The sequence below is a fragment of the Macaca thibetana genome, chromosome 18 (assembly GCF_024542745.1).
Source record: "Macaca thibetana thibetana isolate TM-01 chromosome 18, ASM2454274v1, whole genome shotgun sequence".
Taxonomy (NCBI): Eukaryota; Metazoa; Chordata; class Mammalia; order Primates; family Cercopithecidae; genus Macaca; species Macaca thibetana.
This window is the reverse complement of record NC_065595.1, coordinates 49059637-49084838: the sequence shown is the minus strand read 5'-3', so window position 1 is coordinate 49084838 and position 25202 is coordinate 49059637. Positions and strand designations below refer to the sequence as shown.

At 40.9% G+C, this 25202-nt stretch overlaps 1 protein-coding gene and 1 non-coding gene across 3 annotated transcripts in view; both read right to left on the bottom strand.

Moving 5' to 3' along the window:
• The window catches only part of B4GALT6 (beta-1,4-galactosyltransferase 6), a 65114-nt gene extending 45120 nt beyond the window's left edge, over positions 1–19994 (bottom strand). The window contains exons 1-3 of one of the 2 annotated variants that reach the window (XM_050768276.1): positions 19451–19570; positions 8582–8675; positions 1162–1278 (exon numbers count right to left, since the gene is read on the bottom strand). In XM_050768276.1, coding sequence (XP_050624233.1) covers positions 1162–1278; positions 8582–8675; positions 19451–19468 — 229 coding nt within the window. In that variant the 5' untranslated portion in view covers positions 19469–19570. Of the gene's footprint in view, positions 1–1161; positions 1279–8581; positions 8676–19450 lie in introns of both variants that reach the window. The other variant, XM_050768275.1, reaches the window with a different exon arrangement.
• On the bottom strand, positions 3913–4015 carry LOC126941645 (U6 spliceosomal RNA). Its single transcript, XR_007721412.1, has one exon. It is a non-coding gene; the product is annotated as a U6 spliceosomal RNA (small nuclear RNA).
• Positions 19995–25202: the final 5208 nt, after the last annotated feature.

Sequence of the window (25202 nt, the reverse complement as noted above, 5' to 3'; positions counted from 1 at the left end):
CATTTAAGAAAGAACACCTACAGCTGGAAGACAAGACTTTCTCCTAGTAGAATGTGTAGGTTTACAGTGACACAAGGAAGAATTACTAACACAAATTAAATCTTTATTTTTACCTCTTCAAAATGAGACCATAAAGGGTACAACAACTGACAACCCCACTGAATCCTTTAAAGTAACACCTAATAACTTTGGGAGACACTGTGGCAACGCTGCCATAAAAGAGCATGAACATTCTTCCACAACAGTGAGATCTATTTACATCAATTCTACCATCATTAAATCATTGGTTCAGCCTATTAGATTTTAACCTCCTGGGATTCTAATGCAGCTTCTACTTTCAGGTGACATTTTAAAGACAAGAGTAGGCAGGGCACGGTGGCTCACACCTGTAATCCCAGCACTTTGGGAGGCTGAAGCGGACAGATCACAAGGTCAGGAAATCGAGACCATCTTGCCTAACACGGTGAAACCCCATCTCTACCAAAAATTAAAAAAATTAGCCAGACGTGGTGGCAGGCGCCTGTAATCCCAGCTACTAGGGAGGCTGAGGCAGGAGAATGGTGTGAACCCGGGAGGCGGAGTTGGCAGTGAGCCGAGATTGCGCCACCGCACTCCAGCCTGGGCGACGGTGCAAGACTCCGTCTCAAAAAAATAAATAAATAAAATAAAAAGACAAGAGTAGTTACCAATTTCCAATTTTATAAAATTTCTCCTTTAGCTCCTTAAAAAGGCCACAAAACTACTAACAATCTTCTATAATTAAAAGCAACTATTTTCTAGACCTAGTTGGGAGAACAACTTAGGAACTAGAATGAACATAAAGAGAGATGGTAGTATGGCTTAGTAAGATGAATAAATTATTCTCTGGTTAATTTCTCTTTAATACAATATGTGAATTGAAAAAGTAGAAGCTGCTTTCTATATTTTGTTTGCAAGAATTAACTTAAGTGTTTGTACAAAATCTCATCACTTTTGTGACCACACCTTCATACATCCTAAAATAGGTAACAGTCTTGATTTGCACAGTAAAATAATCTGCCAGGACGCTTAGGGGAAGATACCTTCATCTTTAACAAGAAGTTACCTGAAGGCAGAACAGACTGTAAAAGATTTGGTTTACTGCTTTGTGACGACAAGGGGTTAAGCAGGAAGTAGTCTTACCTGTACCGTTGAGCGTACTGTTTTTATTTGTGTACAGCCTGATCATATGACCTATTGTTTTCACATTTTCTCTCAACATTATACCTCGAGCTTGTACCATAAAGAGATATGTGTTGGCTATAAAAGAAAAATAGAGAAAAAATGTCATAACTCAGTAAGCTTTAATATTTAATAAAATAATATTCAGAATTGGTGAAGTGCCCAATAAACATAAACTGACTCAATCAGCACGTCCAAAGGGAAAAGAGAAATACAAAATATTGCCTACCATAAAAACTGACAAAAACAAACTGATTTTTTAAAAGCAATAAAAACAAAAAAAGTTGAAATATCCACCTATCAAATAAAATGAAACTAACTGAACAAACTAAAATATCATAATGAAACCCCATATCCATAAGTGATTTTCTACTATAAAATATACTTAGAAATTTCAAAAAGGCATTTTATTACAAGTACTCAATCTTAGTTATAATTCAGTTTCTCTAATTATAATATTAATTTCCTCCTACCAAAAACTTCACAAAAGCTAGGATTCCTTATAAATCCCATAATGTATGAACAAAGATCTTGCAATGGTCCTGAAAATTCTTGATGTGTTTGCAGACAGGGGTGATCTAGGATAAGTATCTCTTTGGGACACTTCTAAGAGTTAATTAAACTTTTACACTCCCTTTCAATCACAAATCTATCTACCAGCAGGGTAAAAGCAAATAAAATCAAAATCAATGTGTATTTTTAAAGCGAGTCAATTTAATTCTTCACAATAAGTGCTTCAAAAATAGGCTCCAAATTTCCTCTGCTGGGAGAAACTGGTAAATTGACAAAGCTTTATCACAAAAATCCCTAACTTTTGAGATGTCCAGACTCCCCAGAGGCACAGAACTAAGTAAGAAACTCCTTTCCTGGTCCCAATTCTGTTAGCGCTGTGCATAACTTTGTACAGCTCCTTGGATCTCAGTTTCCTCGTTTCCACAAGGCACTTGTGCAAGTAGTGCATTCTTCTTTAAAGTCTCTAAACACAAAGCTAAAAATCATAAACTCCATTTAGATGAAAGGCAGAGGCTCACTATCATGGCAAAAACCAAGAAACTGCAAGTCTCAGTTAATGACTCAATTTTAACATAAGCTGTGTCTGAATACAGTAATGACACTCTCAAAAGATGAATGCTGAATGAAAAAAATTAAGAATGCTGATTAATTTTCTAAGTCCTGCTCTAGTTTCTCCAGATGGAATAGAGGGATGAGAGAAATTTAATGTTTACTACCGTCTTTCCCACTTCTTATGTAAATGTGAACTTGCTCAAAGTACATACGAGCAGAGCATAAATAAAACTACTAGAAAAACAGAGTAAAATAAAACTTTTCTTTCACCTCCAGAAAAAAGAGAGAAACAGAAATCCAGGTTTCACCTAAGCTTTACAGGTATCATTTTTAAGAGCATGTCTACAGGCTTTCTAGAAAGTAGTCCTGTAATTAGATTTAACTTGCTTACACCTGAATTTACTATACTAGTTTACAAATACAAATACAAATACAACACATTTTGACTACATTTTTGTACTTAAGTGGACTTTAAAAGAATGAAGAACACAGTCATAAAAAAGAACAAAATCATGTGCTTTGCAGCAACATGGATGCAGCTGGAGGCCATTATCCTAGCGAATTAACACAGGCACAGAAAACCAAATACCACATGTTCTCACTTCTAAGTGGGAGCTAGACACTGGGTACTTATGAACATAAAGATGGTAACAACAGAAACTGGGGACTACTAGAAGAGGGAGGGACAAAGCAAGGCAGAAGTTTAAAACTACCTATTGGGTACCATGCTCACTACCTAGGTGACAGGATCAATCATACTCCAAACCTCTGCACCATGCAATATACCCGTGTAACAAAGCTGCACGTGTATGCCCTGAACCTAAAATAAAAGTTGAAAATAATTAATAGACCATATGGGGGAAAAACTTATTCATAACAATTTAAATATATATTCATAAGTAAGGTTTTTGGGTTTTTCGCCATCTATGGTTTGTTCTTAATGTTAGTTTCATAAAATAGACTGTACACATTGCTGTCATTTTCTGAACTCTGAAACAACTGATACAGTGTGGCAGATATTAAGCCCTTAAAAGTTTGAACTGACTTCTCATAAAAGGAAGATGTCATGTGGCTGGGCTTGGTGGCTCATGCCTGTAATCCCAGCATTTTGGAAGGCCAACACAGGTGATCTCTTGAGGTCAGGAGTATGAGACCAGCCTGGCCAACATGGTGAAATGCTATCTCTACTAAAAAATTAAAAACAAAAAAAAACAACAACAAAAAAAACCTAGTCAGGCGTGGTGGCACATGCCCGTAGCTCCAGCTACTCGGGAGGCTGAGGCAGGAGAATCACTTGAACCCAGGAGGCGGAGGTTACAGTGAGCAGAGCGGCGATTGTGCCACTGCACTCCAGCCTGGGTGACAGAGCGAGACTCTCTGTCAAAAAAAAAAAGCTGTAATCAGACGCCTGTTCCAATTCCTCTCTGTTCATGTATTCAATTTGTTGATTTGTTGAATGCCTGCCCTCTGCCAGAAACTGTATTAGATGTATTTCAGTTTCTACTTATTCTTGATTCAATTTGGAGTATTTCGTCCCCGAGATTCAACAATTTCATTGAGATATTCAAATTAGGTAAAGCTATGCATAATCTTATATAATTTTTGAATCTCCTCTACTTTTGATTTTTAATTATTTTCTCCCTTTTCTTTTCTATGTAAAATTTGAAAATAAAACATGTCATCCTTATGCAGGGGCCATGCTAATATTCTCTGTATTGTTCCCATTTTTGTATATTTGCTGCCAGAGCAAGCACTCCCTTTTATTTTTATAAGACTTGTCATATTTGTGTATTCCATTGCTTATATTTAAATAATCTGTCTTGAATATCTCAATTCTATTTTCCTCTATTTTTAAATGTATTAGTTCCTGATCCCATTCTTGTACATTTAGACTTTTTCTAATTGATCCATATTAATTTTTAATAATGAAAGTATCTACAACAATAAATTCATCTTTGATAACTATGAAAAACTGGAAGAAAAGACACGAAGAGAAAAAAGAAAACTAAAAGAACGGCCAACAAAAATGCAGGAAAATGTTCAATAAAAGACAAGCTAACATTAACAACTCGGCCAAAATGAAGACCCAAAGTTCAACTGAAATGATGTGGGTGGGGCAGCATCACACAGATTACTAATGACACCTGGTTTCCAACACCTTGGATTATTTAATCCTAAAGTTACATATGAAATTTGTTGTCAGTAATATAAACATCTTATATTTGTGCTACACCAAACTGTGAAAAGAAAACCTGCTACAAAGTACTAGAACTCAGCCTAAGGCAAAAAAGTTCTACTTCCAGGACTGATCCTGGCCTAAGAAATGAGATGCTAAGTAGGAGCATTATATGCATTATTGTGTTTCCTGGAAACAACTTTTGAACTTATCTAACTTGTAGGTAACAAAACCGTTAAAAAACATGATTTCTTTTTTTTTTTTAAGACAGGGTCTCACCCTGTCATCCAGGTTGGAGTACAGTAGCTCGACCTTGGCTCTCCACAACCTCCACCTCCCAGGCTTAAGCGATCCTCCCACCTCAGTCTCGCAAGTAGCTGGAACTACAGGTACCTGCCACTACGCCCACTTAATTTTTTGTAGAAATGGGGTTTCTCCATGTTGCCCAGCCCGGTCTCGAACTCCTGAGCTCAGGCAATCCGCCCACCTCAGCCTCTCAAAGTGGTGGGATTATAGGCGTGAGCCACCGCACCTGGCCTTAAAAATGATTTTTTATGGTACCTCTAACAAAGGTGAAAAAGAGTGCATTTACTATTCATTAGACAAATGAAGACCAAAATTAAGCTAGACACCAATTTCTCCAAATGGAAAATCTATTTATTTATTCCAAATAATTTACAGCTGAGTTACATTCCTCAGGTTAATGGTCCTCATGGGTTTAATCCCTAAAGACCAAAACCCGTTAGGGAATGAAGCTGTGTTTAAATAGAGAGTGGTCGTTAACAGGAAAAAAGTGCTATGTCAAAGGGTTGCAAGACACACTAAACCAGCATGAGAATGGTTCCAATTGTCTGCTTTCCAAACGTAAAACTATGTTAACCCAAACCCAAAACTTGCTTATCAGTAGTAGTATAAAATGTAATGTCTTTTTTTAATTGTAAGTTCTGGGGTACATGTGCAGAACGTGCAGGTTTGTTACATAGGTTTACACATGCCATGGTGGTTTGCTGCACCCATCAACCCGTCACCTACATTAGGTATTTCTCCTAATGTTATCCCTCCCCTAAACCCCACACCCCCGAGAGGCCCCAGTGTGTGATGTTCCCGTCCATGTGTTCTCCTTGTTCAACTCCCACTTAAGAGTGAGAACATGCAGTGTTTGGTTTTCTGATCTTGTGATAGTTTTCTACTGAGAATGACGGTTTCCAGCTTCATCCACGTCCCTGCAAAGGACATGAGCTCATCCTTTTTTATGGCTGCATAGTTCCATGGTGTATATGTGCCACATTTTCCTTATCCAGTCTATCACTGATAGACATTTGGGTTGGTTCCAAGTCTTTGCTATTGTAGCGAAGTGTCACAATAAACATATGTGTGCATGTGTCTTTATCACAGTATTATTTATAATCCTTTGGGTATATGCCCAATAATAGGATTGCTGGATCACATGGTATTTCCAGTTCTAGATCCTTGAGGAGTCACATTGTCTTCCACAATGGTTGAACTAATTTACCCTCCCACCAACAGTGTAAAAGCGTTCCTATTCTTCCACAACCTCTCCAGCCTGTTGTTTCCTGACTTTTTAATGATCACCATTGTAACTGGCGTGAGATGGTATCTCATTGTGGTTTTGATTTGCATTTCTCTAATGACCAGTGATGATGAGCATTTTTTCATGTCTGTTGCCTGCATAAATATCTTCTTTTGAGAAGTGTCTGTTCATATCCTTTGCCATTTTTTGATGGGGTTGTTTTTTTCTTGTAAATTCAAGTTCTTCGTAGATTCTGGACATTAGCCCTTTGTCCGATGGATAGATTGCAAAAAATAAAATGTAATGTCATATTGGCAAGTCTTTAGGTAGAGAAAATCCTTGTCTTTCTATTCCAATTTATAAGAACCCTCATCTCAGAAAACAAATAGGGAAACCTACCACTGCTTAATTAAAACCATGCTGTTTGTTCTCTAATTTCATTCATTTTCTATTTGACTCTGCATTGAGAGACATAAATCTAACTTATTTACCAGTTCTGCTTCCCAGGGGATAACATCTCAAAAAATTTAAAAAATAAAAATAATAAAACCTATTTTCAACAGTTTATGAAAGCTTCTAGGCCAGGCATTCTATCCCGAGTTTGCAAGGCAAGAGATTTATGAACTTGTCTAATTCTTCACTTAAGGAAATTAAGGGACACATCTGCTATAAAACTGCCTCCCAGCCCCTTTCCACATCCAGTTTTGCTCACTAACAGTGCTGCAAGGATTCAAGACAAGAAGAACATGCCTGCCTGCAGGGATCCAGAACTGTTTCCTGGGCTTTGCAGGACACCAACGCAGCATGCCTGTGATCCTGACATCTCTGTTCCTAGCTGCTATGACATGCTACCACAGTTCCCAGGTCTCTTAACAAAAGTCATGTGAATAATGATTTTGAGAGGGAGATGATGCTGTTGGTCAGGCAATCTGGGATGCAGTTATAAATGTAGGACCGAAGCTAAAAGAGGGCTAGAAATACCATTTGGAGAGACATTCAATAAATGTAAAAGCTGGAACTATCGTGATAAATTCCCAGAGGAAAAATTATCCAAAAGGGAGATAAAAAGGTGAAGACAGACCACAAATAGGCAGCACAAAGATAAAAGATCCCAAAGTGAATTAATCTTAGCTTGAACACAGTGAAAAAGCTAATGGACTAAAGAAGAGGGTGAGGTCAACCATGTCAAATGCTGCAGATGCTAAAGAGGACTTAAAAACAACAGCTTAAAAAAATTCAGCATACTCTCTTTGTCAAGCATACTTTACATACACTAACCTATTTAATCCTCACAAGCAACTCTATAAGGCAAGTACTATTATTATTTCCATTTTACAGATAAAGAAATTGAAGCATGGAGTTGAATGACTTGCTGCAGGTCACATAGTTGTTAGGAAGTGGTGGAGCCAGAATTCAAATCCCAGCAGTCTGGCTCCAGCAAGTTAGCCCTTGACCATCATACCATTCAGCCTCTTTGAAAAGCCTATAGGAGATCACTGTAAGCCTTCAAGACAGCAGCTTCAGGAAGCAGTGGAAACAAAAGGAAAATAGTAAAGATTTCAGTGGACACTGACAAAGTGAAAGCAGCAAGTTTCAGAAAAGGCAAACAAGTGATTAGCAAGGTCAAGGGAAGGTTTTCTGCAAGAGGAGGGCCCTGAGCATGTCTGCAGCCTGACTGGAAAAAACTAGAAGAAAGGGTGAATAATTTCAGGCACTAAAAGGAAGCAAGAGGAAGGAGAGAAAACCACTCTGTTGGTGGGAAAGTTTAAGCAGAGGCTCTGAGGTGCACAGCAGCGGTGCACACCCAGGGAATGACAATCTGCCTTGAGTGGAGATGGGTAGTAACGGAAGTTAGGAAGGGCTAAGTGGGATAGAGAGTTTAAAAAAAGCAAAGGAGAGTGAGAGGACAAGAAGTCATTGTGAGGATGAGACATAACTGTTAACAGAGGTGAGAAACCTCTAGAAGCGGAAGGTTAAGAAGGCTGCAGTCTGGAGAGGTGCAAAGGAGAGCAAGCCACAGCTATGCTGACACCCAGGGCATGGCCAGGCGGAGTGAGGGCAGAAGACAAGAGCTAGACATCCTGGTGGTCACCAACGAGGACAGAGGTGGGGGACAAAGTGGAAGGGAACATTCAGAACTGAGCACTGACTGCTGAAATCTTCCAGGGATATAGAAGCTTGACGGGCATAGGTTTCTGAAGAGCAGTAGATGAATTAACATTTACTAAGTGCTGAGTTTGGTCAGGCACTGAGTTGAAGTCCACATATAAATATATGTAAGTACACATACACAACTATATTTCCTTTCATTCTTACAACCACCTGGAGTTTGTTGAATGGAAATCCCCAAAAAGATATGCCCACGCCCTAATTCCCAGGGCCTGTGAATGTGACACTTGGAAAGAGGTCTTTCCAGATGTAATTAAGCTAAGGATTTTGAAATGAGGAGATCATCCTGGATTACCCAGGTGGACCCTAAATCTAATGGCAAGCACTCTTCTAAGAGAAAGGTAGAGAGAGATTACACACACACACACACACACACACACACACACACACACACACACACGCAATGTGAAGACAGAGGCAGTGATGTGGCCACCACGCACCTGAAGCTGGAAATCGCGAGGAGGATTTTCTCCAGAGCCTCCAGAGGGACTGTCTTGCTAACACCTTAATTTCAGACTTCTGGCCTCCATAATTCTGAGAAAATAAACGTGGTGTTTCAAGCCGTTATGTGGTAATGTGTTACGGCGGCCCTAGGAAAATAACACACCACCCCATGACAGGTACAAGTTTGTCCATTAGAAGATGAGAAAACAAACTCAAAAGAAAATTAACACAGGTAGAATTAACAACTCAGGATTCAAGCACAAGCCTGAGTGACTCTGAGGGGAAGGGATTTGGACGAAATCTTGGTTCAAGGCCACAGAGGAGAGGGAGAGACAAGGAAAAAGAAATCTTCAATGTAAAAAGTTACAACAAGGGAAGTGAACATATGAGAGATTAACCAGATTTCCTTTAATACAAAGAGGAGGAGAAAGCCAGAAGGGATCCTTAAAAGTTACAGAAGAGAAAATGATTTCCTGTATTATCTACAGAACACAGGAAATAATATAGACAAAAGTAAAAATCTGAATGCACCACTCAATATTAACTACAGATATGTGAATCAGGTATCTCTTTCTAAGAATTTCTAAGAATTTATGATAATCTTCTAAATATCTGTTTCTGACGCTGAAAAATTTTCTTCTTTCCACATCTAGCCTCTTGTTCAATAAATCCCCAAGAATTACTCATCCATGTGGGTAAAGGAAAAATATGTTATCTTCAATAACTATGGTTAGGCCAGACTATACATGAAATATTATTCATACCACAGCTAGGACTAAGGAAGATGGGTACTACTTGGATTAAAAACAAAAAAATAACAAACATCAAGGATGTGCCAGGCTTTAAAAAAAAAAAAATTCTTTTATGTCAAAGTACTATTTGTCTGACCATGGTAACAATAATTTAAAACCAGGTATGGACTCAAGGAAATCTGCAGTGCAAATTATTACTAACATATAACATCCTTACCTCTACTTTTCAAGTTATGAGCTGACAAAGTCTGCAAGAATTCTGTGTTCAGAGCCCCACTTTATCAAACAACAAATACAATGAACACATATGGGAGATCTATTTCAGATCTTAGCTAACAACTCAAGCTTTGCAGATTTTGCAGATGCAAACATAAAAACTGACAAGAAATCTTTGTAACAGGTGTCTTTACAACTTCCACTCTGCAGTTTAACAATCTTAAGTTATTTCTGGAGATTCTTTGTGTTGGAATACTGATCAAGGTTAAACATTTTTTAATAAAAACTGACTTTTCCAATGATCTTGCTAAAAATGTTCAGGATGGAAACATGTTTATCCACGTGTTTATTGAGTGCCTACCGTTTACCAAGCAATGCCAAAAGTTAAGGGGCCATTTGGCTTCCTCTGTAAAGAACCAAGATCCTGCAAAGGCATAAACTGTCTAAAACATCAGAAGGACTTTTGCAACAACCAGATCATTAGTTCAGCCTACTTTAACCCTAGTTGATAATTCAAAAAGTAGACTCTGAACCTAGTGATATGAAAACACTATCTAACAAAAGATAACTATCAGCCCTGTCATTTGCTAACGCACCATATAATTCACTTAAAATAACTATATAGCTTTTTTAAAGCATGACAGGAACCCTAAGAGTTATGAACCACACTGCGGAAAGTGGAATCAGGAGGAAATTAGGAAATCAGGGAAGGAAGAATGCAGGCAATTAAACAGATCTTAAAAATCTAATCAGGAAACTCACTTAATGACATTACAGACTAAAAGACCAAGCCATAAATAAGCAGGCCCAGGAAACATTATAAAATTGTTGAAAATTAGTGATGTCAGAGTATATAAGTGTAGAATATATAAGAAGTCTATCAAAATGAAGTAAAATGTGAACTATTTGAATATGTTTTATAATCATCTTCAATTTACTTGTGTTTTCACAATTAAAATACCTTTCAGAATTCCAACTTAGTATTCATGAAAGGAAAATGAGCCTAAAACGAGAATCAGAGAAGGGAACTGGTAGGAAATGAATTTCAAAGACTTTCAAGGCATATTTTCAAATCAGTAAACAAGGCACCTTTTAATTCTCTACCTTTGGTCTCTTGATTCAAATGAAAATAATGTCCAATTTATCTTCCTATGAGTCAAACTGAAAATTGCACTATAATTAGAAGTCATAATTTCTGAGCAATTAACTTAATTATCAGGAAGGCAATATAGTAACAAGATTTCAGTAAAATCATATTAACATTTGCCTCAAATATATAAAAACAGGCCATAGTATTCAATCAAGATATCATGTTATAGTAACAAACTTCAGATAGCTACTTAAATATACTACTGTAAAGATATTATAAAAATGACTTTTCGAGCCAAATGCTAGGAAACGTTTTGAAATTACTTCCACTGAACAACCTGTAATGCTATACAGTTTAATAAGTTTTACTGCTCTTAAGTGAATTACAATGTCTCTTTCTAATAATTAAAAACACTAAACAAATTTAGGATAACCCAGGACCCAATCACCTAGTCACTGCAGACTCATAAAGGAACACATAATCCTGGCAGGCATAAATAATGTATCTGTCCATTTCTCTTCTGAAGGAAAAGTTTCTTCACGATGATAGCCATCTCTATAGCCAGTAAAACATGATGTTATAAACAAGTTAATTAGGTTTTCAACAGGTAAGATTAGTTCTATGAAATACCATATCGGCCGGGTGCAGTGGCTCAGGCCTGTAATCCCAGCACTCTGGGAGGCCGAGGCAGGCAGATCACGAGGTCAGGAGTTCGAGACCATCCTGACTAACACGGTGAAACCCCATCTCTACTAAAAATACAAAAACTTAGCCGGGAGTGGTGGCGGGCGCCTGTAGTCCCAGCTACTCGGGAGGCTGAGGCAGGAGAATGGCGTGAACCCGGGAGGCAGAGCTTGCAATGAGCTGAGATCAAGCCACTGCACTCCAGCCTGGGGCAACAGAGCAAGACTCGTCTCCAAAAAAAAAAAAAAAAAAAAATCAAATGATGTAAGTAATCAATTTAGAAAAGTAGGAAGCACTATTTTTTCCCCACCATTTGGGGTATTTTTCAGAAATATCGTTTCCAGTGTGCAGAATCATCTGGGTATGTGTTAAAAATGAATCAGATTCAGAATCTTCAAGACCTGGGAAATAAGCTTATTAAAGCATATCACCTTAAATAAGCCTCAAGCACATTCTTACTTGAAAACTATTTCTTGTAGTAATTCTCTAAACATAACATTTGTAACAAGTAAAACAGTAGACCCTTCCTTCCAAATCAGTTTAACTTATATTAAATGTATCTTCTTTTTTTTTTTTTTTTGAGACGGAGTCTAGCTCTGTCGCCCAGGCTGGAGTGCAGTGGCCGGATCTCAGCTCACTGCAAGTTCCGCCTCCCGGGTTTACGCCATTCGCCTGCCTCAGCCTCCCAAGTAGCTGGGACTACAGAAGCCCGCCACCTCGCCCAGCTAGTTTTTTGTATTTTTTAGTAGAGACGGGGTTTCACTGTGTTAGCCAGGATGGTCTCGATCTCCTGACCTCATGATCCGCCCGTCTCGGCCTCCCAAAGTGCTGGGATTACAGGCTTGAGCCACCGCGCCCGGCCTTAAATTTATCTTCTTTTACAAAGCTTTTGAATATACCACAATTCATTTGGACATAGGAGTATCTGTTTCATCCTTAATGAATATATAACACAACAATTTGGTGAAGCCAAAGACTTTCACTAATTCAAGTAATCAAACATAAAAACAAAGATGCAAGCAAAAAGTCATACTACATTTCTGGAGAAAAAAAAAATTAAAAATTAAGATTTGAAATTACCAAGTATATTTTCCTAAACATTTTGCTGTGCTACACAGCCAAAAATATAATTACTGACATAAACATCCTTTAAGCTAGCTCTCCTATTTCAACTGAAGAGGGGTATTGCTGTATCTTAAACCAAACTGAGCTAAATTCTGCTAAGACCAAAAATAATTATGTCCACAGGCAGTCTGACCATGAAACACAGCAAATCAAACTGGCCCAATACAGGATGTAAATGCTCAAGAAAAACAGAATCAGGGTGTTACCTGAAAGTCTCCAGTGGGCCCAAGATATAAGGTAAAAATATCTCATTATAACTGGAGTAAATGCCTAATTTTCCAAAGGCATGTTAAAGGCATTATGGGTATCCTCAGAAAACCTACTCTCAATCTTCACTTGAATCGATCTTCAACTTGAATCACTATATTACTTGTATATTATTCTCTTTGTTATTATCCTGATAAAAGGCAGAATTTGAATGAAAACGCCTTTTAAATATTAAATCACAGTGTCCTCCAGGAATTAAGAAAACGCGAAACAGATTCAGAGGGACAAGGGGGAAAGGAGAAAAGAGAAAGGCAAAGAGGTGGGGACAACCTGCTCTGCTTAGGCTGGCAAACCGCAGACTCAGGCAGTTGTGACAAAAGCCAGCTTGGTCCAAGGCGGCCAAGAAAATGGACTAGAAAAAGAATGTTGCAAACACACAGGCCTGAGGAACTCCCAAGGGCGAGCTAGGAAACCCAAGCTCTAGAAAAATCACTCCTCCCACACGTCTCACCTCAGCCTCCCCTCCCACCTCCACATTTCTACCTAAGACAAACATGAAAGGCAGGCTTGAAAGGGAAAAGGAGTCACAAAAGACAATGTGGGTGGGAGACAGGTGGAGGAGCAGGTCTGCCCTTTTGCAGGGTAAGCCAGGGTGCTGCAGAGTCTAAGCACACAGTATAAACACAGCACTGAGCACCAGTGTTTAAGGGAATCCTAGAGGTCTGTACAGTCTCCCAAACAAAGCACCCTCTCCAGAGTAATCACAGCCTTAAGAGGCGGTCATCTACCCTCACCTGATAATGTGTAAGGAAAGGAGCACTCATAAGGCCACTTATTTCACTGATTGCAGGTCGGTTAGAAGGTTGGTCTTTTTTTTCTCTCTCTCTTTTCAATAAGCCTCAACTCTGCCTCATTGTAATTACCCTCAATACTAACTTAGGCTATCCAAAAAATTTCATCGCTTGTCTATACAGTATTCCTTCAAACTGAAGAAGAAAGAGCTTGTATTTCCCCAAAATCTTCCATTTTCCAGGACAAAAATGATTAGTTCCTTCAACTAGGGCACAGTAGAATGAGTCAGGAATCCTAAGGTGTACACTTCAGCTCTTCCAACAATGATGTGTGACACTTTAGGCAAGTGGCCATCTTCCAGAGTCTGTCCTTCTTCTCTCATTTCACAAACAAGGCTAGCCCTACTGGCAAGGGGTCAGGGGTGTGGCAGGGAAGACGTGGATCTCCAAATATGGACAAGGCGGTGGGCTATCTTTGGGATTTTACTCCTGGGGCTGCTCTGCCCATAGCTCTGGCTCCAGAAACCAATGCTTCTGTGCCCAAGTTTCCCCTGGCCTTGGGATCTTGGAGAGAGGGGCAAACACAAGGGCTCTGAGGGTGAGAGGAAAAGCCACAGCTACAACCATCAGAGATGAGGCCCAGAAGAACAAGTGCTCTGAGAAGCCCTGCAGGAGAACCTGTGAGAAACAGGCTTTCCACAGGATGGGTTAGCAAATTAACTACTGTGTACCACACTGCCTCAAAAGGAAAATGCATTCTATTCCCAAGCAAATTACAAATAGTGTTTGGAATACCTATTACATACAGACACTACAAACCTAGGTTAGAAGTTTCTCTTCTAAAAGTAATCACAGACATGGCTATTTTTATCTCTAATAAACATTAAAGGCAGTAATGATAAGCACTGCTGCAGAAAAAAACCCATCACTGCCTTACTCTGCCACATTGTTTAACAGACCTACCAAATGTATTTGTAAAAGAAAGGCTAAGGTGGAAAATAGCAGTTAGCATTGCCAGATTTCAATGAATCAAGTTTCCGTTCAATATTGCCTAATTTCCCACAAGGCCATGAGATTTGGATTAATTTACACTAAAGAGAGATAGCTGAGTTACATATGCTACTCAGGAATGGCAATCTGACTGTGCAAACAATCTCTAAGAAGGCCAACTCATCTCTTGAGTGTGAAGTGGACCCACTGACTCTTGTAACAAAGCCAGGGAGTGAGAAGGAGGGTAGCAAATCTCATCGGATACTCTGAAACTATACTTGGTCTTCCTCTGTATTCCAATTTAACCCCTGTGATTCCATGTTCCAGAGGAAGTAACACAGTGAGTCACTTCCAGTTGCAGAAGTGAGTTTTATTACTCAGGCGTGTTGGAGGATAAATAGATAAATACCATTCACCTACATGAGGAGGACAACCAAATCTCTCACCTGGGCTGCAAGCCCTTACTTCCATCTGCCTACCTACTAATTCCTCCTGGATATCACACAGGGATCCCAACTCCATTTCTCTAAAACCAAAATAGCCCCCCAAAGACGTGCCTTTCTATACTCCCTACTAATAGCTACCTGAATGTCTAAGCTAGAATCCAAGCCTCATCTTAAACCTGTTCCTGTTTCTTCAAACCCACTATTCCCATCCATTCAATTCTGCCCTGATGAACTACCAACCTCAATGGTTCTAATCTTCTATCGTCCATTTCCCCCTATAACCCACCTTCATGCTAGAAGGGTCACTCTAAAACAATGGACTGCATCGTTTTCAAAACTTGTGACATTTCCTGCTACTCACAAGACAAAAAAAGCATGGGTTATGTGGCCAGTAAGGGAGGCCCAGAGAAAAGACATGCCCAGTACCCTGGCCCAAATCTGAACTCCTGAAATGGGTCATGCAGATCAGAGCACTGGGTGAATAAAACTGAAAGACCTTTGAAACAAAGCAGACTATAACAGCTCCAAAGAACATAGCCAGGCCCACTTGCCAGGGCCAGGAGGCTAAAGGGCTATAACAAAGCTGCAGGGTAACTAGCTACCTTCTGTGCTAGCCCAGGAAGAACCCCAGCCAAAATGCCAGAGGGACTCTGAGCAAAGGACCTAAGATACCTCCCCCACAACACACATGCTTGCACACAGACCCCACACTTTGACTACCCGTCCCCATCACCTCCACCATTCCCAGCAGGGCACACACCCCAGGGAGGCCCAAATAACAAAGCACTCAGCCAGATAATTCCTCTAAGGGTCCAGAGAAGTCAGACCAAAGTGGCCCCACCAGATTTCACCTCTACCCAGAGAGCAAAACAGCCCATCAGTGTGTCCAGGAAAGGTCAGGGCTTCTGGTGAGTCAAATGGACAGTGAAATTCCCACTCCCAGGGAAGTTATGTATCTCCTCCCATTATATTGCCCCACTGATTACAGGCACTATCAATGTTTTTGTAATCACAGACAGCTTTGATAAAGTTGTATGAACAAAGACCAGTCTCTCCCTGCCAGGAATTTTAAACACCTCATGCATCTGAACACCAGGGCTGGGCACTGGAGCCCTAGAGACCTTTCATAACCCGGCCCATGTGCCACTCCAAGCCCTAAGCAGTAGCTGGATGGAGCTACTCCCATCTTCTAGAAGCTTTGCTCATGCTGTTCCCTCTGACTAGGATCCCTTTGCTCAGTCCAGATAAATCATATCCATTCCATTTCAACCACTTTCTCCTCTGGAAATCCTTAACCAGCCCTCACTCCCCACCACATGCCTTCCAACGATTTACTACAGCTGTTTTATGGGGCTCATCCCATTGTACTTCAGGGAAGAAACTAAGTCTTAGTCATCTATCTTCCATACCTCAAACAATGTCCAGCCTCTCTTGGGTGCACCACTCATTGTTGAATGAACTTACAAGTCAGCTCATCTTTGATATGACAGCAAGAAAATGACTATGTTATATTGGAAGTTATATTAATAAAGGTTTCCTATTAAATGCAATTCTATTCTCAATCCAGCCAAGTCAAAACCTTGGAGAGAAACTGCACTCATCTTTGCAGTCGTGCACAAAGGTAGACAAAGAGTAAGAAATAATTTATGGCTCTGGCCTCTACTGGGTGGAATGGAGCAATTTGTCCATGGACTTCCTATGGTGTGGTGATGGGGCAGGTGTCTGCCATCCAGTTTCCCTGAGTAGTAAGGTTTATAATGGAAAGACAATCCCTGTGTTTCCTGTATGCATTAGACACTTCAAGAAAAATGTTTCCTTGAAAATAATGAGCTTTGAGTTCCACGGAACTCACTGCAGTTGACAACACAAATAGTCCAGAAATGCTGAGGAACATCTGAAAACACTGGAAACTAAACAGATTATGCTGTTTACAACTGTGATGTATCTGCTCACAATGGCAAAGAGGAGGAACTAAAATGACAGAAGATCTACCTGGTACACAGGGCTCAGGACAGAAAAGAAGTAGGGAAATAGAATTAAAGTCTACCAAACAGGTTGATATGGTAGGATTAATAGTAATTTCTTAACAGAGGAGATTTGAAACATTTATTTAGGGCACATAAAAAGTACTCATACAACACATATTTTAGTCATAAACACATTTTGCCCCAAGATGTAATTCAGGCTAAAATATGAATTGTTTTCTTGAAGTTATTATTTCAAGAAAAATCTACATACATCGAATAAAAACTAGTTATAAGAACCTAATTACTTCTGGATATGTCTCATAAATAAGAAATCTGAAGCACTTGTGCGATTGATTGCTGCAGTATGAATTCAACAAGCCACATGTTTCATGGAACATCATTTTTCCTTGAAAGAACAACTGAAAAACTATGGTTATTTAAACTTGTGTATCTGACCTACATTTTCTTGAAAATGAGCAAAGTGAGCCGGACACTTCAAGAAAAACTGACAGTATTTGTTACCAATGATAAAATTCAAACTTTCAAGCAAAAATTTGAATTTTGGAAAACTGCTTCCCAATACTTAAAGATACAAAAGATTAAAAAGGAGGCTTCTTTTGGCTAAATGGTACAGGGTTTTGGAAACAGATTCAGCTTGACAAGTTCACAGCATTTTATAAGTTTTTGGTTTACACTCTTCTAACTGGTTTTAATAACTTACTATCATTTATAAGACCTACAAAAACAGAGTAGATTAAGCCATGTCAATCTAATTGCCTACAAGACATTTGCCAAAATTTTTACATTATATCAGTGACGGTTCCATGGCAAACATTAAGCATTCAAATAAGAAAAATTTATTAGTATTTCACACAAATTAAGAACCTACAAATAATATGCTGATGCACTAACTTTAAAAAAAAGGGATGACTAGAATTCTGATTTCCTTTGGTTAGCTTTTTGAGTAATATAACTAACATGTTACTCATAATACTAAGAAAGTGGGAAAATTGTTATGTAAGTGTGAAAAAAACTTTTTCTCCAAAATCTTTCAAAGTTAAATCCCTAGTAAAATAACATACCCCAAAGATGTCCGAACTTTTGAAGAGTTACATGAGAAAGTAAAAATTGCTATAGAATGAAGAGTTAATTTATAAGACTCCAAAAGGGCAAAAAATAAAGCAAGCCCTTGTTGAATATCTAGATAATATCAAATCCACTAAGCTACCACTGTCATTTGTACTATAGGCTTCAAGGGGTAGGTTTTTGTGAGGTTTTTTTGTTTTTTTTCTGGCCTAAAGGAAAACTGCAATAATGTTAAAATATTCTTCAAACTTTACCCTAAAACTTCTATTTTGGGATACATCATTTCACAATCCACTTCTTCTCAAACATCATCATCTGAGTTTATACATCTCACTGAATCCAAAAATGTATTAAAAGAAAAGTCTCATAGTAATTTTAAGAAATGAAGCAGTCTGGGTGAGGTTTCCATCTTCCTTCCCGGCTGCAATTCATTACAATAATCTACTACAGTCAAGACAATACCCTGATCATTCCGTCTCAAAATTCTGCAGGTGTTTTCACTCTGTAAGGGGCATTTTATTTTTAGATAACTCCGAACAAACAGCACTGGCTCAAACGACCATAGTGTGTAAGGAGAAATGAGAGGAGATGGTCACTGTTACTAAGTAATTGAACATTAAATACATAATAGCCAGGAGAAACTCAGAAAAGTTTTGGAAATATGACCTATTTTAATATGCATGTGAAGTTCCTATTTTTCATTCACTATAATTAACGCCGCATTGGCTCCTTTTCAACAAAAGGGGGACAAGGAATTAGGATATGTAATACAGTTAATTCAAGTAGTTTTACAAAAGTGTATTTTGCACCAAAGGCCAAAAAATTATAAACAGGTTAACATTTTAAACTACAAGTTCCCTTAGATAATGGTTATTTTAATCACTGTTTTCTCAGAAGTCATCCTAACAGGTAGCAAAGGCAACCTACCCTTGAAAATTCGACTCAAGCAGACTAAAATAAAGGAGCATTGTTTTTACAGACAACTCATCGCCTTAAAATTCCCCAAGTATGGCACAAATGTCCACTGACCCCATTCTAAAAAAGCGACCTAGGACCCTAGAATACACACATCGTTGGACTCAATCACATTCCCTGCTGTTGGCTCCTCCATATTTTTACAACCAGTTCTTATACCCGAGAGTGTTTGAATAAAACTATGATTAAGCACTGAGTTTAGGCTTAAAGACTTAACATTAAATGGATAAAGCTGTCATGAACACTCAAGAAAGCGACTAGGGCATCCCGGGCCATCACACTAATTCTGCTATGTCTATTTAATGCAATCTTTTACTTTATTAACAAACACGCATCAACGAAAGGCATGAATTAACAAAACACATACCAAAGCCATGCCCTGAAGCAGTCTGACACTTCTGAAATAATATTTAAAACAAAACGCTTTTCTGCGGGCCCCTGTTTAAACAGCTTCCAAACCCCAGAAGTAACATCCTTAACAGCCTGCGCTGGCTGTGGTGTGACCAGGGGAAGCGAGGGTGTGTCTCGGTGCTTACCGATGCCCGGGGCCACATAGATGAAGTACAGACAGGACGAAGAGAGGGAGAAGAAGAAGATGAAGGCGAGGAGGGAGCGATTGGAAACCCGCATCATCCGCCTGAGCACAGACATCTTCCTCTTCCCGGCCAGCAGCCCAGGCTGCGCTCTCACGCCGGACTCGGGGCCACTGTCCAGGCCCTAAACTTCCATAAATGTGCTGAGAACCCCGAGACTGCAGCGGGATCCGCGCGGGGAGGCTCTGGGGAGAGGGCCCGAGCGGAAAGGAGGAAATGGGAGGGAACGGACGGAATGAATGGGGGGCCAGAGAGTCGGGGGAAGGGAGGCGCGGAGGCCGAGGGGGAAGAGGTGGAGGAGGGAGAGGGGACGGGAGCTGGGGGCCTGGAGACGGCAGGACCCAAGGAGGCCGGGGAAGGGCAAGGAGGCGCGTTTTCTCCGCCTGGCAGCGGCGGGAGGAGGAGCTGCAGGTGGGGAGAGGCGCAGGCTGCGCGCGGCGGCGCCCCTGCGGAGAGGGGCAGCGAACTGCAGCACGCCCGGCACCGCTACCCGCGCCCGGCGGAGTCCTGCCGCGAAGCTCCGCGCTCAGGGTCCGTGCCGCCCGCGTCCGCTCGGCAGGCCTGCGCCGCCTCCTGCTCCGCCTTCTGCTCCAGGCTGCGGCGTCTCGTGCCTGCGCGGGGCTAGCGTGGGCGCCGGGGCCGCGACCAGCGCGCGCGACGCGCGGGGGCCCGCGGGGGCCCTGGGGGCCGAGGAGCTGGGCGCTCGCCTGCACCGAGCCTCCTCCTCATGCCGCGCCGGGCCCCGGCGCCCCGCGGCCGCCGCGGGAGCTGAGCACAGGCCAGGGCGGCGTCCCGGCCAGCGACGAACGCGCTCCGACTCCGGCCGCCGCCAGCTGCCTGCCTGGCCGCAAGGGCGGCAGCGGCATTACCGCCGCGCGCCCGGGGTGAGGCGCCCCCGCCGGGCCCGCGGACACCAGGCGAAGAGCGACCGGGCGACGGGCGCTGAGGGCTGAGCCGGGGAGCCCGAAGAGCAGGAGGCCGAGCGCCGTCGGAGCCGCGTCTGGTTGGAGAAAGAGGCGGACGTGAAAGGGCGGGGGAGCCGCGGAGGAAAACCGGGACCGGCGGGCGCGCCCGGAGATCCCCGCGGGCTCCGCGCGCTCGCTCGGAACTCGGCAGGCGTCGCTGCGCCGGGCCCCGAGGAAACCTGGAGGCCGCCGCCCTCCCCGCGCTCGAAACACCGCGCGTCCTGATAGGTCCGCGCCGAGCAGCCCCCTCCTCGCGCCGGCCGCACCGGGGCCCCGCCGCCTCCTGCGTCACCGCTGCTCCCGCCCGCTCGGGGACCCGGCGGTGGCCGCACTGCTGGGGACTAAGGGTCGCGTTGCGAGCCCCGGATACATTCTACCCTGGGGGTACATAATGAAGGATGTTGTACCTGAAAGGAAAAGGGCATCTCCAAAAGGAGACCTCGCGGGTGGAATTTCCTTCCAAAATCCTCCCTCGAGGAACAAGGTGTATTTCTGACCTGGATTAACGAATCCCCCCTCCCATCCCCCCCTTCTTGTAGAAACTGTGTCAGGATGTGGCGCGGACCTATGTGCGTCCCTTATACCAGGACTTGCCTTCACCGCTGAAGGTGAACCCTGGGTCGACCTTGCTGTATTCAGGCGGGGCTGAAAAGGCTTCTGGGAAGCCAATAGGCCCTTGAGCGCCTCAGCCCCATCTTGCTTCAGGAGGCAAACGGACGGGTGTCTTCATCCACGTCCTAGGCCGTGGTCTACCCTTTGTTCAAATGCTTCTTCCTGCTAGCTGACTTTGTCCAGGTCCTTAGCCATATCACATTGTTCAAATATGTGTGCGCAGGTGTTTCTTTTTCAACTAATCATGCAGGAAATGGCGGGATGCCCTACTGCCGTTATTTGCTCAGTATTTGCAAATGGAACTGTCGTTGATAACCAATAAATTTGGTACGTTTTTATCACGATGCCCATGCCTTAGTCTCTGAGAGAGTGCTGTGCAATGTGGAACCTGAAACACCTAATTTATAAGCCCAAGCCTTTCATTAGTATTAACTGTGAGACCCCTGGAAGCTACTACTTTGTGTGAGCCTGTTTTCTCCACCCTCAAACAGTGGATATAATACCCCCTTGCAAGGCTGTGAGATTAAATGGGTAACTGTGCATAATGATAAGCATGGTGTCTGGAAAGTAAGAGGTTCCCTTATATCCCGTTAGTTCACTAGGTGGAATCAGCAAGTTGAAATTCATTCTTTAATATTTTGCTTGTTGGAGTACTCACAACTCAACTTCTTTGGCTAATTTGATATTTAATGTGAAAGGTAATGACACTATATTGTAACGTTTTTAGTTGCTTAAGGGAAATTTGAAATGCAAAGTGGAACAACATTAAAAGGAAACTCACTTGTAAAATAAAGAAAACCTATGCAAGCAAAAGAAGTCATGAATGCTGAGGAAGCAAAAATTGTAGTATTCCCCTCTCCAATCCCATTGACTTTTCATTTCTCTTTATTTGCATCAGTTCGACTGGTTGAGTACAAAGCAAATACCACCATACCACTAGTCAAAAGAGAGTTACATACCTTTGCTGACCTAGTAGTAGACCATTCTTCTCAGGCAAGGTTGGCTTATTCAAAGGAAAGGTTACGATAAAACTAAGAGAGAAGTAGTAACATGGTAGAATTTGATGATTCATCTTTAAGAAATCTGAAGACTGTACAGATGAACCTAGCTGGCATAGATGACTGCCATCGGTATCTCTCCTAATTTTAACCCTATCTCTTGGCAAGTGTCCCCCACGGTACTTGTTAAGACTGATTATCTCTCCCCAGGAGTAGACTTTTATCTGTTGTACCAGAAAACAAGCCTAGTCCGTGCAGTCATTGTTGTGAGGATTAAATTAAATGAATCAATGCCTGTAAAGAGCATGGGAGAGGCTGGTACATGGTAAGTAGTATTTGAGTATATGTAAAATATATTTTTAGAAATCTCTCAGTCACTCTCTGTCCACAGTAACAAATGATGGTTATCTCTTTCTGTTTAAACACCAAATTTCCTAGTGGGTCACCCGTTAAGTCTGTCTCTAATAGTCTGAGGGATGCCTCAGGGTCTCAGCTCATGTTTAAAACAGAGATAGATTAAATACTGAGTGCCCAAGAAATGCTAACTGAGCCTTTCCAAACCCACAATATCAACTGATATTTCCTCAGGAGCCAAATAAGCCCCATAACAGAGGAATGACCTTGCAGAAATCTAAAAGTCTATCTTTCAATGCCATTAAAAAGATCTTAATCCTATAATAGTAAGATATAACTTACAACAGTAAGACAGAAATAAATATTTTTTAATGGCTTTGTTCTAAGTTTTTTACCACCAAGTGTTCCTTTTATTATTTTCTGTCCACTAGGGACACCATGCTCTTAAATATTTGGGTATCAAATGGAATAAATTAAGTCATAATTAATGGTTTTCTAGTTGTATTAATAAGTATATGCAGAGTTTACAATTAAAACAAAAAAAGAAAAATGTACTTATTAATGAGATGGATGACATTTTACTTGGTCTGTGCTATCTGAGTGAGGATGAACAATATACACTGTGTTTTGAATTTGCTCGTGAGCATGGTAAAATAAAAATATCTAATTTTTTTCAGTGAATTGGGGAAAGAAATGAAAGGAAATAGCATATAGAATCTCACTTTTACGGTAGCTAAAGATTCAGATCTTCATGTTACAATCACTGATTAAAGATAGTAATTATATCTGTTTAAATGCATGGTCTCAGCATCTGAGACTCAGCTAAAGAAAATTATTAGGTTGATGAATTATGCTTAGACAATTGGATTTGTATTTAATTGTAGATCATATAAAAGACATTGGCATGATTCATAAAATGGAATATTTATATATGTATAATTGAGTATATATATGTATATATACATATGTAATTCCAAAATGTTGTGGTACAGATACTTCTCATAAATACAAATTTGCATTGTGAATATGGTCAGATCTCTGGTGAGAAAAATGATATTGGTCCTTGTATCTTATTTAGGTTATATAAAATAAATTTTAAATAAGATTTCCATTTCAGAACAAATATGATCACTTTAAAGCCAAATTTTAATAATTCTATTTATGTGAAATAATATATAACTCTATGATAATTCTGTATTGTAGTTAAAATTTTGAAAGAAAACCGCTGTAGTGGTAGCAGCCCTACTTCAGCATTTGACCCAAATTTCTTACTAATCTCAAAGTGCCTGAACTCTTTGATCTTGGATCCAAGATCATTCTTTGACATCATACGAATGTCCTAGCATTTTCAAGCATTCCAACCACTTTGATATCGTTTTCACAACATCCCTTTGGGGTTGGTATGGCAAGTATTATTATGTTCTTTTGAGATGGGGAAACCAAAGCTAGGGAGGTAAAATACCGGGCCTGAGGTCACATAGTATAAAGGTAGCAGAGCTGGGAAAAAAGCCCAGATGTTATCAGCCTAGTTCATTGCCCTTACTACAAACCACACCAGCTCTCATCTTCACACAGATTATTTTGCCTATCAGGGTAAGTGTTTTCTTCATGTATTTTTTTTTCATTTTTTAGAAATAAATATACATAATCCATATTTCAAACTTTCTTTACCAATTTTGCCTTAGACCTCTCTGCCAAGAAACTATATAAAGTATACTACTACATGGTACACTGATAGGGAAAAAACTGGTACATAAAGTGAAGGCCCCACTATCTAGTCCTTGCTTGTCATCAGTTGGTAAGTCAAAATGAGAAAATTAATGGATGGTGTTAGTTTTGTTCATTATTTTTCTCAGCTTAATGCCAGGTTTATTCAGTAGATTGCTGGTTTTGCCTTACAGGGGATCTGAACTGCCAAACAGTAGCCACTGACTGGACTCAAGGCCAGCAAATCCTAGGCTGACTGGAAAAAGAAGCCAGCCCAACAGAAATGAGAATTTGTTCAGAAAACCATGAGGTTGGAAGGTGGGAAGGCAGACAAGGAGAAGCAAAGATAGAAGACTGAAGAGTCCAGTCACACAACATGGTGCCCACTGACTTCCATAGTAAGGGATGATACATAAGCACTCACCAGGGTAAATAGAAGAGGCTAGGCCGGGCGCAATGGCTCATGTCTGTAATCCCAGCACTTTGGGAGACCAAGGCGGGTGGATCGCAAGATCAGGAGTTCAAGACCAGCCTGGCCAATATGGTGAAACCCCATCTCTACTAAAAATATAAAAAATTAGCCAGGCATGGTGGCGCATGCCTGTAGTCCCAGCTACTCGGGAGTCTGAGGCAGGAGAATTGCTTGAACCCGGGAGACGAAGGTTGCAGTGAGCCAAGATCGTACCACTGCACTCCATCCTGGGCAACGGAGCAAGAAAACAAGAAAAAAAGAGGCTGCCTTCACCAACCTGAGGTTTAAGCTGTCTGGGTCCCAGGCAGCCCCCTGAAGGTTGAGGGAAATCAGTCTTGGCACCTATGTAACCCAGACACACAGGGCACCTTAGGTATTGTGCATACCAGCTGGGCAACTCAACCCTAGAGAGAAAATTCGTAAACTTGGCTACTGAACAGACAAAACAGTATCCGCAATACTAGATCTTCCTTGAATTCTACACAGTGTTACTCCTGAGAATCTCAAGAGATAGCTTTCTCGTAGACACATGCATCTTTCTTAAAAGGATAAAAGAACGATTACTTGACACAGTTCAAAAGAATTAA